The sequence below is a fragment of the Lipophrys pholis genome, assembly GCF_963383615.2.
Source record: "Lipophrys pholis genome assembly, chromosome: 17".
In the NCBI taxonomy this organism is placed as follows: domain Eukaryota; kingdom Metazoa; phylum Chordata; class Actinopteri; order Blenniiformes; family Blenniidae; genus Lipophrys; species Lipophrys pholis.
Window position 1 is genome coordinate 24,183,511 of NC_137643.1, and position 15,199 is coordinate 24,198,709.

At 48.0% G+C, this 15,199-nt stretch overlaps 1 protein-coding gene and 1 long non-coding RNA gene across 2 annotated transcripts; one reads left to right on the plus strand and one right to left on the minus strand.

Annotated features, from left to right (window-relative positions):
* Positions 1-3,895: 3,895 nt before the first annotated feature.
* On the plus strand, positions 3,896-6,786 carry txnipa (thioredoxin interacting protein a). The gene is made up of 6 exons (XM_080485392.1): positions 3,896-4,281; positions 4,818-4,893; positions 4,977-5,124; positions 5,196-5,555; positions 5,633-5,932; positions 6,131-6,786. The coding sequence occupies exons 1-6, from the start codon at positions 4,029-4,031 to the stop codon at positions 6,173-6,175; spliced, it is 1,182 nt and encodes a 393-aa protein (XP_080341518.1). The 5' UTR covers positions 3,896-4,028; the 3' UTR covers positions 6,176-6,786.
* A 6,915-nt stretch (positions 6,787-13,701) lies between these two features.
* LOC308122839 lies at positions 13,702-14,762 on the minus strand. The gene is made up of 2 exons (XR_013936175.1): positions 14,709-14,762; positions 13,702-14,613 (listed from the first exon to the last, which is right to left on the minus strand). It is a non-coding gene; the product is annotated as an uncharacterized lncRNA (long non-coding RNA).
* Between the last annotated feature and the right edge of the window lie 437 nt (positions 14,763-15,199).

Sequence of the window (15,199 nt, forward strand, 5' to 3'; positions counted from 1 at the left end):
ACGGACACTGGCTGGACGGACACTGGCTGGACGGACACTGGCAGGACAGACACTGGCAGGACGGACACTGGCAGGACGGACACTGGCAGGACAGACACTGGCAGGACGGACACTGGCTGGACGGACACTGGCAGGACGGACACTGGCAGGACGGACACTGGCAGGGCGGACACTGGCAGGACAGACAGGTGTTTACACAATGGGAGGAAACCACAGCACTAAAACATGTAGTATACGAGTAGAAAAATATATAGAAGATTATTCTGAAAACAATAAGGAAGAAACCTAAGCCAGTAAAAGATAGGAAGCTTTTAAAGCTTATATTAGTTATACTAGTACTCAAAATTAGAAATTTAACCAAAAAGTACCGCCATTAGAACAACAAATTATGACCCAAGAAAAGAAATTCTATCATAACAATGATCCTGAAAAACTAGATAAATGACCTCTCATGAGAGCTACATATGATAACATGACGACAGATAAAGTGGCAAAAAGTTTCTTGTGAACTAAAGAAGTATTCTACGACCAAGGAGGAACAGCAGGTAAAGTATTGGCCTGGAGAAAAACAAAACAAAACAACAGGCCGAGAGAACAATCTCAGGACTCTCTCTCAGGAGAGAACATGAATTCCCTTTATGTATTTTATATCATCATATGTCTTGTATGTTTAACACACAAGTGTTTTGAGGACAACCTGCTCTTCCAAAAACTTTCCAGACAAGACCTCCCTGCACACAAACTGTTTCATAAAGCAACGAGCTGAAGACTTTCTTCAACCAGCACGTTTACTTCCTGCCTCTTGTTTTCTGCAGTCCTTCCCTTCAGGAGTCTGATCATGCTTGTCTGTGTTTGCGCTTCAAAATCAGGTCAGATGAAACGAAGGGCAAGTTTGAACATCACCGAGGCCCAAGCTCGTTTTCATGAAACACATTAAAATGATTTAAATGGGGGATCGTCATCACTCACTAGAACTTCATGCCTCCGCTTCATGCGACACTTGTTCTCCAGTGCTTTCAACAGTCACAGTCACGGGTTTCTGGATAAAATTGGCCTGAAAGAGCCGTAGCTGAAGTGTTCTCCGAAGAAACCACGACGTGTGCACCTGGTAGAACGCAGACCTTCGCCAACGCCACACGGATGCTAACAACCTGTCGGATTGCACAACCCAGCCTCACACTGGGCAGGGCCACAGATAAACCACTGCCCGACTCACTGCCAAATTACTGCTCGACTCACTGCCAAATTACTGCCCGACTCACTGCTCGACTCACTGCTCGACTCACTGCCAAATTACTGCCCAACTCACTGCTCGACTCACTGCTCGAGTCACTGCCGACTCACTGCTCGACTCACTGCCGACTCACTGCCGACTCACTGCCAGACTCACTGCTCGACTCACTGCCCGACTCACTGTCGACTCACTGCTCGACCTACTGCCCAACTCACTATCGACTCACTGCCCGACTCACTGCTGAGTCACTGTCGACTCACTGTCGACTCACTGCCCGACTCACTGCTGAGTCACTGTCGACTCACTGTCGACTCACTCCCGAATCACTGCCAAATTACTACCCGACTCACTGCTCGACTCACTGCTCGACTCACTGCCCGACTCACTGTCGACTCACTGCCAAATTACTACCCGACTCACTGCCCGACTCAGTGTCGACTCACTGCCAGACTTACTGCTGAGTCCCTGTCGACTCACTGCCGAATCACTGCCCGACTCACTGCCCGACTCACTGCCGAATCACTGCCCGACTCACTGCAGAGTCACTGCCGAATCACTGCCCGACTCACTGCCGAGTCACTGCCGAGTCACTGTCGACTCACTGCCCGAGTCACTGCCCAAAACTCTGCAGACTCACTGCCCGAGTCACTGCTCGAGTCACTGCCGACTCACTGCCCGAGTCACTGCTCGAGTCACTGCCGACTCACTGTCCGAGTCACTGCCGACTCACTACTTGACTCACTGCCTGAGTCACTGCCGACTCACTGCCTGACTCACTGCCCGAGTCACTGCCGACTCACTGCCCGACTCACTGCCCGAGTCACTGCCGACTCACTGCCTGACTCACTGCCCGAGGCACTACCGACTCACTGCCCGACTCACTGCCCGAGTCACTGCCAACTCACTGCCCGACTCACTGCCCGAGTCACTGTCGAGTCACTGCCCGAGTCACTGCCGACTCACTGCCCGAGTCACTGACGAGTCACTGCAATCACACCAGTGTTTCTGGACACTTGCCTACCTCGATATTAGCTGCGAGCTCCAGAACGTCTCCATGGCAACAGACTTTGATTTCCTTTCATCTCCTTTGACCTCCTCCATGAGGGGCCTCTTCTTCTTCTTCTTCTTCTTCTTCTTCTTCTTCTACGGATGTATTCTTGCTCCGCCCACTTTATTGAGGATGCATCGACACGGACCTGTGTAGGCTTGGGAAGACAAATTACCCATAATGCATTTGGCAATAGATGGCGAGGAGATCCGCACTTCCGAAGACGCTCTGCAAGTAGTTACTCATGACGTATGCGAGTACACACTGGCGTTCTAAGAATTGGAAAATGGTCTGGGTTTTCCCTACTTCCTCTTCTTCACTCGGGTTCAACGGCAATTGGCATCCGTGAAGTTTCACTACCACCATCTGCTGGTTCCAGCTGGTCAATACCGCTCTCACTGCTCAGAAAGAATGGTAAAAAATAATTTAAAAAGAAAGAAAACGATGGCCTCGCCCATCCGCTCTGTATGGGACTTTTTTAGTATTCAGTATTTTTAAGAATGAATCGGAAACGGTGAGCATCATTGGCATTAACATCCCAAATTCTTATCGATTGGTCCTTGAATGATGAAAAATCATCCCTGAAAATTTCATGCATTTTGGGTGAGTAGATTTTGCAAAAAGCTGGTAAAATACATGGATAGATAGGTAGATAGGTGGACAGACGGACGGACGGACGGACAGACAGACAGATAGATAGATAGATAAAATCATACATACATAACCTTCTCTAACTATCTTTTACTTGATGAATGTGCTTTGAGTATAAATGTCTATTAATTACAATCAGATAAAAAGGACACAAGGTTTTGCAGACCGTGACATTTCTAACTGGTTGGTATATCTTCTCCTATTCTATTCTATTCTATTCTATTCTATGTGATATGCTGGAGCTCAGACCATCCTGTCAGAGCTCAGATGAGGTTTTCAGGTGATAGATGAACATTAACAGTCTTGTTTGGAGCTCAGATACAGAAGAAGGAGGAACACCGTTTATCCAAGCCTGTTTTTAATAGTTATAGTTGGAATAAAATAACGTTTAGCTCTGTTCTCTTGTTACATACGCTCAGTTACCCTCAAACATCAGGCTCTTGTACAAACGATCTATCATATGAGCATGGTGAGACCAGCTTTGGCTTTCCTCTGTATTGGATCAGAAAGGAGTTGATCAGGTTTCACACGACCAGTTTTAACATAATTATGAGTGATGAAGCCAGCCCAAACAATCCCGTAATGAATTAGGAGTGTTTTTGAAATGACAGCTTACTAAAGATCATTTGAGTAACAGCAGTTGTATAGTACTGATGTACTTGAAGTAGTAAATTGTGTTCATAAAGTTGGTTAAAGGGACAGTGTTTGGCCCAAGCTGCAGGAGAATGGGTGAATAACAGTGTGGCTGCGGTGTTTTCAGGGTTTTCTCCAGGTTCTGTGTTCCACAGTGAGACGCCATGACTCTGGAGCTGCTGTTTACAACAGACGAGCCTTTTTCTCAGACCCGCGATTTCCTGCTCACATCTGCTGAGCACGCGCTCCTCTCCCGCCGCCACGCCGTGTCCACGCGTCGGATCTGTGCGCTGATTGGCTGAAGCCGACACAAACAAAGGATTTCCACCAATCAGAGCGGTGTGCACGCACCGAGCGGAGCCGTCCATCAGGGCTCCTCATGCCCAGCGCGCGCCGCCCATATAAAACCCGCCCTCTGCCTTTGTTTACAGCAGAGATCGAGCGGAGCAGCGCTGCTTCAACATGGTGGCCATGAAGAGGCTGAAGACGTTCCAGGTGGTGCTGGCCGACCCCAGCAAGACGTTCTACTGCGGCGGGGACGTGGTGTCGGGCCGCGTGGAGGTGGAGGTGAACGAGGTGACCCGGGTGTCGGCACTGCGGCTGCTCGGCCGCGGCTGCGCCAAGGTGGAGTACGCTAAAGGGAAGCAGCGCTGCCGCCAGGAGGCCGAGTACCTCCGGATAGACGAGGTGCTGCAGCTCCGGGACCAGCCCGCAGGTAGGTGCTGACTCACCTGCCTTCTGCCTCATTACTTCACCTGCACTGCCAGGACTCTGGACGATAGATCGTCATTCCTCCCGGGAAACCGAAACAACTTTAGACTCAAACTTTCATTCTTCAATGTTTGTCTCTTTCACTTTGACCAAGTTTCTCTTTCAAATGGAAAAAAATGTTCTTTATTTCTAAAACTATTATGGAAAGTAGGTAGACGGCCTTCGAGCTCCAGTTGGATTAATTCAAATTTAACAAAGATCTTTACAATTCAGACACTTTAGTTTAATAGATTTAAGTATAATGAAGCTTTTTTAAACATCTGGGTCCATCAAACCACTCATGGACTTTTCTGTGTAGCACTTTGTTCGAGATGAAGATCAGAGTTTGACGCCACGCCTGCTCTCTGAACTAAGGCTGAACTCTCTGAACAAAACTTGATCCTCTGGCGTGTTAACCAATATTCCTCCATCGGACCCAAAGCCTTTTCATGTTAAAACCGATGCGATGGAACGTCTTTAACTTTGGTGTTTGGTCTGTAGATTCGGACGGGTCGGTCATCCTGAGGCCTGGCAACAGATACGAGTACACGTTTGGATTCGAGCTGCCTCAGCAAGGGTAAGGCCGCCGCCGAGCTCTTGCATCAGAGGCGTGATGAAGGGCGCTCTGGGTTACATGTGGCCTGATGCGTGTTCCCACAGGCAGCTGGTGTCGTCATACAAGGGGAAGTTTGGATACGTCCACTACTACGTGAAGGCTCAGATGGAGAGGCCTCATCATCCCACTCTGGAGTGCAAGAAGTCCTTCGAGGTGGAGGAGCCCCTGGATGTGAACACCCCCGATCTGCTGGTAGGTCCTCCACACGGAGCGCCGCGGTCCCGGCTGCTCAGACTGTCGCCCTCATGTTTCTGTGTCTTCAGTCTCCCACAGGCGGCATGAAGGAGAAGAAAGTCACCTGTATGTTCATACCCGATGGCCAAGTGTCCCTGAACGCAAAGATCGACCGGCGCGGGTTCTGTGAAGGCGAAGACATCTGCATCAATGCCAAGTTCGAGAACACCTGCTCGCGCATCGTGGTGCCCAAAGCGGCCATCATCGCCAAGCACACCTACCAGGCCAACGGGCGCACCAAGCTCTTCAGGCAGAAGCTGTCGTCGGTGCGAGGAAACCACATCATCTCTGGCATGTGTGACGCCTGGCAGGGCAAGACCATCAGGGTGCCCAAGATCAAACCATCCATGCTGGGCTGCAACATGATCCGTGTGGAGTACGCTCTGATGGTGAGCACCGTGAGACGCTCTGGCTCGTTCGTCGGCGGGCCTGTGGTCGGCTCACGGCTTGTTCTGTCTCCCGTCAGATTTACGTCCACATCCCCGGCAGCGAGAAGCTGATCCTGGAGCTGCCCCTGGTCATCGGGACCGCCGGTCTGGGCAGCCGGAGCAACAGCGTGAGCAGCCAGGAGGGTTCGGTCAGCAACGCCTCCCAGAGCTGGGTTTCTCTCCGGGTCCCGTCGGAGCCCCCCAGCTACTGCGAGGTGGCCCGGGACTGCCTGCTGGACCAGCCCCTCACCCCGCTGCTGGACGACTTCGACGGCGAAGACAGTCCCATCTTCATGACGGCGCCGTCCTTCCAGTTCCCTCCTCCAGCGTACTCTGAGGTGAGCCTTCAAGACCTCAGGCGTGACCTGGATTGGGTCTGGGGTACGGTGTGGGTCCGGGGTGGTTCCAGGGTCCCGGGCAGGTCTTGGGTGGAGCGGGTCTGGTTAAGGGGGGTTCCAGGGTCTGGTCCCAGGCAGGTCTGGGTTGAGGTGGGTCCAGGGTGTCTGCTAGTTCCTAACTGTGACTTCTGTCTGCAGGCGGAGGAGAACAACGGGAACACTCGCATGCTGCCGGTGTGTTGAAGCTCCGGTGGAACCAGAACTTTCTTGCGAAGCACTTGAGACAGGAAGTCCTCCTCCGCTGGAGGCGTGGCCACGTGGTGGAGGTCTGCAGCTGCCTGGTTCCTCCTGGAGCTCTCCAGGGGGCGTTGTGGAGTTGGTGGCGCTACATTGCTGAATCGGCTGTTCCTTCCAGAGACTGTCAGGTCTCGTCGGCCCCCCTTCCTCCTGGTTCTGGGACCAGACCGGGTCGGGCCTTCACATCTTTGCTTCTGTGCTGGTGGAGGTGGGCGTGGCCAGCTCTCCTCCATGACGCCGAGTCATTCCGAAGCGCCGGCAGAAGAGCCAGTGAGCAACACTGGAGCCTGCAGGACACTTTCCTTCATGTCGATTCCTTTTTGCACTTTTGCTTTGATTCTGCCTCCGAAGTTTGTTTGACAAACTGCTGCTGCTCGTCGCTCTGCAGAGCAGCTGATCGCCGAGCAGCTGATCGCCGAGGAGCCGCCGGCTTCCATCAGCGTTTGTTCAGAATCACTGTTCAGGACTGATTTGTGAGAAAATCTTTCATACTATTATAAGTATTTTTGTATGAAACCCTGTGGGTTATTTTTTTCTAATAAACGCATTAAAAACCACCTCAGTGCTTCTGTTTTATTTTGAAGTCCGGCTCATTCAGGTTTTAAGGACGTTTGGTAAAAAGAAAAGTGACTCTTCATGTGTGCAGGATATAGATCCACTGCTTCCAGCACATTATTATCAGATCAAAGCCTGTTGATGAAAGAGTCGGTATATTATTTACCTCCAGAATGAAGTTTGAACATCATTATTAAGGAAACCGATCCAAAGCCTTGAATTGGTGCATTTTAAACAAGTTCCTGCAACAAGACGTCCCACAGTCGGTTACAGCAGCAGCTTTAAGAAACTTCATCTGCTATAGATGAATGTTTCACCGCAGGGGGTCACTTCACCTCCTCAAGGTTTCATTCCACCTGTGTGTGTGTGTGTGTGTGTGTTACTTCAGCTGTGTGTGTGTGACGTGCTGGAAATCTTCTGGAGCTCCTCAGTTTTTCCTTCTTTTGTTCGACGGAGACGAGAAGTTTGTAAACTTGATCTCTGACGTGTGGAAACTGCTGGACGCTAAAGATAAGTGTTTATCTGCAAAACTCTTTTTTTTTTTTTTTTTAATAGACCATTTTTTAATCACATGGATATCTGGCAAATATTAACATAGTCAGTCAATTATAATCACACAGTTGAGTTGAGAAACACTCACACATACTACTCAGAAAGAAAAAACAGAAACACATCAGTCATTACACAATTTAAAATTGTTTAAAGTTTAAGTTGGGACCTGCTATAACCTCCACCCGAGACACACATCCTACATTTTCAGACATCTAGGTCACTCTGAGGGAACTTGATCCTTTGGATATATTGAAGGAAAGGACTCCAGATACTGCCAAATTTAACGGATAAGCCAATGGTTGAGAGACGGATTTTTTCCAAAAAAATAGAGAATATCTCTTCTCCAGCGAGTATGAGAGGAAGGTCGACTCGATTTCCAGGTGATCAGTATGAGCCGTCTAGCCAAGAGAGTTGTGAACGCTATAACCTCTCGTTGGGTCTTGTGGAGTGACGCTGAAGGGGAGACACCAAACAGCACAAAGTGCATTTGGTTTAATTGGCCTCCCCACAACCACCGACAGAGTATCAAAAATATCTGTCCAGTATTTACAGAGAGAAGGACAGAGCCAAAAAGAGTGACTCAGATTCGCTGGTGACTGCTGACAACGATCGCATAGTGGGGACACGTTCTTATACATTTTTGCTAATCATGCTTTCGTAAAATACACACGATGTATCAGCCTACATTGAATAACACCATGTCTTGCACAAATTGAAGATTTATGTACCCTGTTCAGTATCTCTGCCCACAGCCGGTCCGGTATCTCCATCCCCAGATCCTCACTCCAAAGGGATCTTATAGAATTAAGAGACTGCGGGCGCAATGAGTGAATTTGGTTATAAATAAGTGAAATAGTACTACTTGACATAGGCTTCAGAAAATTATCTAAAGGAGTACTACTGGGCAGGTTGGGAAACTCTGGAAATGTGCTGCGAACAAAACTGTAAATACCTAAAAAACTGGTGTTTAGGAAGTGAAAAAGAGTCTGAGAGCTGTTGAAAAGATGCAAATATATTAATATATAGGTCTTTAAAATGTTTAATTCCCAAACTGGACCAAATCAGGAAAGCATCGTCTGTTTGGGATGGTGGAAAAATATGGTTTGCAACAAGTGGAGCATGAACAGATATCGACTGGAGACCAAAGTATTGTTTAAACTGAACCCAGATCTTACAAGTGTTCCTATCAGGTTGTTTGTTTAAGGTGAAATGGACGAATGAATGGCTGAATGTACTGAAGCCTTCAATGACACAGGAGAGGCAGACTTGGCTTCGAACACTAGCCATGTTGGAGTAGGTTGGAGAAGGTGGGGGAGGAGGTGGAGGACGAGGAGGAGGCATCACTATGAAGAGGAGGAGGAGAAATTACTGAGGAGGCGAGGGAGGAGGAAAAGGCATAACTGAGGAGGAGGAGGAGGCATCACTGTGAGCAGAAGGTGGGGGAGGAGTAGGTGGAGCAGGAGGAGGGGGAGGAGAAATCACTGTGAGGAGGAGGAGGAGGTGGAGGAGGAGGAGGAGGCCCCAGCAGGAGGAAGAATTAGAAGGTGACACCATCAACCAGCAGTACAGCAGAATACCTGATGACCAGCAGGAGCATCAGTATCAACATAACGATGCTCCTGGAAACCCTGAAGCTGGAGTCACGACACCTCCAGTGGGGCTTTTCCACCAGAAAGAACCAGGTTCTAGTTCTGGTTCAGGGCCAGACTTAGCACCAGTTCTTTGTCTTTCCACCTCCAAAGCCCCGGTCAAACTGGGACTAAACTGGTGCTACGCTGGCCCCACTTCATTGCTGGACCAGAGCGGAGCCAGACTGGGGCCTGACGCATCATCAGCTGGGGGCGGAGTTATCTCTGGAGTTATCTCTGAGTAATCTCTGGAGTTATCTCTGAGTAATCTCTGGAGTTATCTCCGGAGTTATCTCTGGAGGTATCTCTGGAGCTATCTCTGGAGGTATCTCTGGAGTTATCTCTGGAGGTGTCTCTGGAGCTATCTCTGGAGGTATCTCTGGAGTTATCTCTGGAGTTATCTCTGGAGGTGTCTCTGGAGCTATCTCTGGAGTTATTTCTGGAGGTATCTCTGGAGCTATCTCTGGAGGTATCTCTTGAGTTATCTCTGGAGTTATCTCTGGAGGTGTCTCTGGAGCTATCTCTGGAGGTATCTCTTGAGTTATCTCTGGAGTTATCTCTGGAGGTGTCTCTGGAGCTATCTCTGGAGTTATTTCTGGAGGTATCTCTGGAGCTATCTCTGGAGTTATCGCTGGAGTTATCTCTGGAGTTATCTCTGAGTTATCTCTGGAGTCATCGCTGGAGTTATCTCTGGAGTTATCGCTACCTATGAGGCGGAAGTGAGGTTGTACCATCTTTCTGAAAACTACAGCGAACATGCGAACTCCGCGTTCGTGGAGCCGCAGCTCTGGAGATGCTGCAGAGCTCCTCCTGTCAGTCAGCTACGTCAGATAGAATTTAGAAGCAGTTTTCCATTGTCATTTATTTTTCACACTTTTCATGGTGACATTATTATTACTACGTCACGTCCAGGTCTTGTTTCACGTTCTGACCGCCGGCTGAGGAGCTGCAGCCGCTGAGCAAGGCAGTGTGAGGCAGCAGGGGGCGCTCCGCTCCGCTCTGAGACGCTCCAATATTATTTTATAACCACTGAACTTCTTTATAATGAAGCCAGACTTCTGGTTCCTCAGGAACTACTAAACAAACTACAAACTACTGTAAATGAAAACTTGGAGTTTTTAGACCTAAAATGAGCCTTTTAATGGCTTCATGTGAAAGAGAACTTTAATCAGAGTGTTTACCTAGGTTACCATGGAAACGGCTGTAGAGCAGCGTTCTATCATTCTACACCTCCATTCCTCCATGTTGAAGCTTTTGATTCAGACACGTCCAGAAATAAAGTGAAAGGAGCAGAAAGTCACTATGGAATGTTGGAATGGTGAAAAATAAGACCCAAACTCATTCACACGTTATTATTTTCCCCTCTATGTCCACTCTGGGACTCTGGACTAAAACAAGATGGACGTGAAAAAACACCAATAGAGACAAGAAGAGACGTAATGTTTTCTTTCTCTTTGGTGCATCTGAGGTTCAGGTCAGACTAGATGGAGCGACCCGGACTAAACCACTGTTACAGTCCGTCTCCTGGTTGAGCGCTGGCAGCACTACATTAGTGAAATCAGTGACGTAACACTTGGGATTTATGGTTGGTTATTAGCATTAAATTACTGTAAGTAATAGAGTACTGAAAGTAAAAAATCACTGGAAGTAATTTATGAAAAAGTTTAATTATTAATGGAAGTTGACATCATTTACTCATTAACAACTCCTAAAGTAATTGATTATTTACTTAAAAGTTAATAAATTATCAAAAATAATTAAATAAATAATTAAAAGATTTATTTAAGTTAGTTACAATTTCTGTGTCAAAATATCAATAAGAATCGTTCAATTTAGCTAACAGGCGTTTATTAATAAAATGTATTAATTCATAAATAATTCTGGAATCATCTAATAAATCAACACATTCAAGTAGCAAACGACGTCTAACACGGAGATCTAATCTATTAAACAGCAACACTATGTACAAAGAGTGTGAGTGTGTGTGTGTGTGTGTGTGTGTGTGTGTGTGTGGCCTGGAGTGAGTGGGTGTAATGACCTTGAACGTCCACCAGGTGGAGGCGAACGTCGTGTTCAGTGTGGTAACCGTGACGACCACTAGGGGCGCACAGAGGGAGAGCGCAATGACCTGATGCGTCCACCAGGTGGACGTCAAGAGGGATTGCGATGACCCTCGCGACCACTAGAGGCGTTTGACTTGTTCTTTCTGGGGACGTGCGGTTGCTTAGCGACCAGATAAATAAGACGTCTGTAGTGCACGCATTCGCGAGGGGGTCTCGGAATGACGCGGTCTCACCGACTCCCGTAAATACCGGGCGGCTTTGTCGGCCCGGTTCTGAGCGCCGGAGTTCTAACTGGATGTCGGAACATGCAGCCAGAACTCTGGTGATCGTGCGGAGGTGGTTTAGCTGCACAAGCTAGGTTCGCGATCTAAATGTGGCCGTGTGTGTGAGCTAATCTCAATCAGATAACATGAACGGCGGCGGACGAGCGGGGCGCGCGTGAAGTCGGGTTCGTGAAGAGATGAGAAGAGAAGAACAGAGAGTTCTGGCGAGGTTCGGTTCTGAACCCTGGTTCCTCCACGCAGAGATTGAAGTAGCTTCTGGAAGCTCACTTGATTCTCTGGTTTCTGCGGTGGGGAACCCGAGTCCGTACTGCGATGGTGCACGTGAACGTCGCGTTCACAACCAGTGAACGTGCAGAGCTGCGGCCTTATCAGTGGCACGTGAAAATAGAAGGACTGACGTATGTAGCCCATCACATTCACACACCACTGGAGGCTGCAGCCGTGCAAGGCACCGTCACTCCAATGGGGGCAGTTTGGGGTTCACTGTCTTGCCCAAGGACACTGTGGCATGTTGGCAAGCAGAGATGGGAATAGAACCGTCAACCTTCCGATTGGGAAACAACCACTCTACCAACGAGCTCTACCGCCCCAGCAACACATTGCATGTCAGGCTAATCTAACAACGCTGCCCAGACAAAACTCTCTTACTGTGGTTGAGCCGTGTGGTTCAGCACCGGGTGGTGCTGTGCGGTTCTGTGAGGCAGCGGTAACTGGTTATTACCGGGTCAGAATTCGGCGTTCTATATTTGGAGACCTGGCGCTTCAGGTTGGCAGGCACGGGGAGCTCTGCAGCTGGAGGGGAGAGGAACCGGGCGTGTGCTCCAGAGATCCATAAAAGAAAAAGGAAAAGAGAAGAAGTCGTCCAAATTGTGTCCTGCTCGTCCAGCGGGCTGAACCTGGGTCTGGTTCTGTGGTTCTACTTGGTTCTGTCTTTGCGTCCCGATGCAGCAGAGACGTCCGTCTCTCTCAGCGGTCGGGTTGAGAAGCCAGGAGCAGTTCGTTGGAAGGGAGTTTCACCAAGTTTGAATTTCGGACCCCTGTGGTGTCCGGGTCGGTTCGACCAATGAGTGGCCGGCAGCTGGGGCTCTGCATTCACTGCTGAGTTCCTATTGGTTCCCTACATGTGGTGTGTGGCCCTACTGGGGTCGCTGCCTTGCTCCCTGCTGTTGTATAGCCTTTTCATTGTTCCTGGTGTTTCTCCTCTGGGGGGGAGAACCTGCTGGAGGAGTTCGATGGAGTCTTGAGCCCAACACTCTGTACTATATACAGTACTGTACATTGTACTATACACGGTACAATACACTGTAATATACACAGCCTGTATGTGACAGAAAAGGTACTATTTTACAATAATGTTCTGAAGTTTAGATCTTCATTTAAAATATCAGGTACAAATCACCTTCCTACAGAACCAGAGAGGAAACAGGGTCCTCCTCCTCCTCCTCCTCTTCCTCCAGGCGGTGGAGAAACAGAACAGCGCGTTCCTGGAGGCCCCGCCCACTCACACTTGGTGTACTTGAGTAAAACCTCAGATGATCTGAGGTCACATGACCGGCTTTGTGTTGTGGAATGTTTCTTTCAGAATCACACAAGACTCGTTCTGCACCTCTGTACGCAGGAACTACAGGAGGAGGAGGAGGAGGAGGAGGAAGAGGTCCAGGAGGAGGTCAGACGGTCTGGTTCCCCCTTGGAGAAAACATGTGGGGCATCAGCAGGGTTGGACCAGACTGACTGTACCAGCAACAACCAGAGGAACCAACAACCAGAGGAACCAACAACCAGAAGAACCAACAACACGAGGAACCAACAACCAGAAGAAACATCAAACAGAACACATTCCATTCTGCAGCTACTCAGGTGAAACACATCAGAGAACAACAATCACACACTCAGGTGAAACACATCAGAGAACAACGATCACACACTCAGGTGAAACACATCAGAGAACAACGATCACACACTCAGGTGAAACACATCAGAGAACAACAATCACACACTCAGGTGAAACACATCAGAGAACAACGATCACACACTCAGGTGAAACACATCAGAGAACAACGATCACACACTCAGGTGAAACACATCAGAGAACAACAATCACACACTCAGGTGAAACACATCAGAGAACAACAATCACACACTCAGGTGAAACACATCAGAGAACAACAATCACACACTCAGGTGAAACACATCAGAGAACAACAATCACACACTCAGGTGAAACACATCAGAGAACAACAATCACACACTCAGGTGAAACACATCAGAGAACAACAATCAGACACTCAGGTGAAACACATCAGAGAACAACAATCACACACTCAGGTGAAACACATCAGAGAACAACAGGCTTTAATGAAACGAGCTCAAACAGGAAGTCAGACGTGGAAGCAAATTGTTTCAACCTTTATTAAACATAGCTTGCAAGAGATAAATATTACAAAGTTATTTCCTCCAAAATTAGCTTATTTTTTCAATCAATGCATAATTGTCAATCAACTGGCAGTATTCAAACAACAGTATTTTCTTTACTTTTTTTTGAAGACCGTAAAATATCAAGAATGTGCAAAAGGTCAGGATTGATGTCAGCAAAACAAAAATGACTTCAACTCGCCTCGGCTTGATTTCATCACCTTTTTTCTTTTTCTTTCAACATTGTCAACACTTTGCAAAAAAAACAAACAAAAGAACTTTCTACATGTGAATTGAAACGTGATTAAATTCTTAAATCTCCGCTTGAGCAACAACTGAGTAAAAAAGCTGAAAGGAGCGAACATGTCGTGTGCTGGTGTTCAGCAGGAAGTGTTCACTGGTTCAGAGGAGGCGGAGGGACAGGTGGACGCCTCAACACACGCCTGAATCACACACACCTCAACACACACAGCTCTACACACACAGCACAACACACGCGTCAACACACGCCTGAATCACACACAGCTCAACACACGCCTGAATCACACACAGCTCAACACACGCCTGAATCACACACAGCTCAACACACGCCTGAATCACACACAGCTCAACACACACAGCTCATCGCACGTCTGAATCACACACACCTCAAGACATGCCTCAACACACACACCTCAACACATGCCTGAATCACACCTCAACACACACCTCAACGAACCTCAACACACGCCTGAATCACACACACCTCAACACACGCCTGAATCACACACAGCTCAACACATGCCTCAACACACACAGCTCAACACACGCCTGAATCACACACACCTCAAGACACACAGCTCAACACATGCCTCAACGCACGTCTGAATCACACACACCTCAACACACGCCTGAATCACACACAGCTCAACACACACAGCTCAACGCACGTCTGAATCACACACACCTCAACACATGCCTCAACGCACGTCTGAATCACACACACCTCAACACACGCCTGAATCACACACACCTCAACACAAACGGCTCAACACACACACCTTAACACACACGCTTCAACACACACCCCCAAATCACACATCTCAACACGCTGCAACACACACATCAACACACACACACCTCAACATGCTGCAGCACACACCTGAACACGCCCACACACACCTCGAAGCTCCTCCAGCCGCTGAAGGATTTATTTCTGATCAAGAAACTAAAAGTTAAATGAAACTGATGATGAAAACAATTCAGTTTCGTCTTTTGGAGCTGAAATTTAACTCAGTTTGAATAAAAATCAGTTTGACTTTAAAAACTTAAATTGGAGCCACAATGGAAAACAGGAAATAAAAGTCAGTTTTATTTTTAACAGTGTGAGTTTGAATTCATCTGAATCTTAATATAAAAATGTTTCACTTCTTAGTGCAGAGAACTGAATTCTTCACAATGTTCACTGTTAATGCACTTTTCAAATAAAGTTTATTG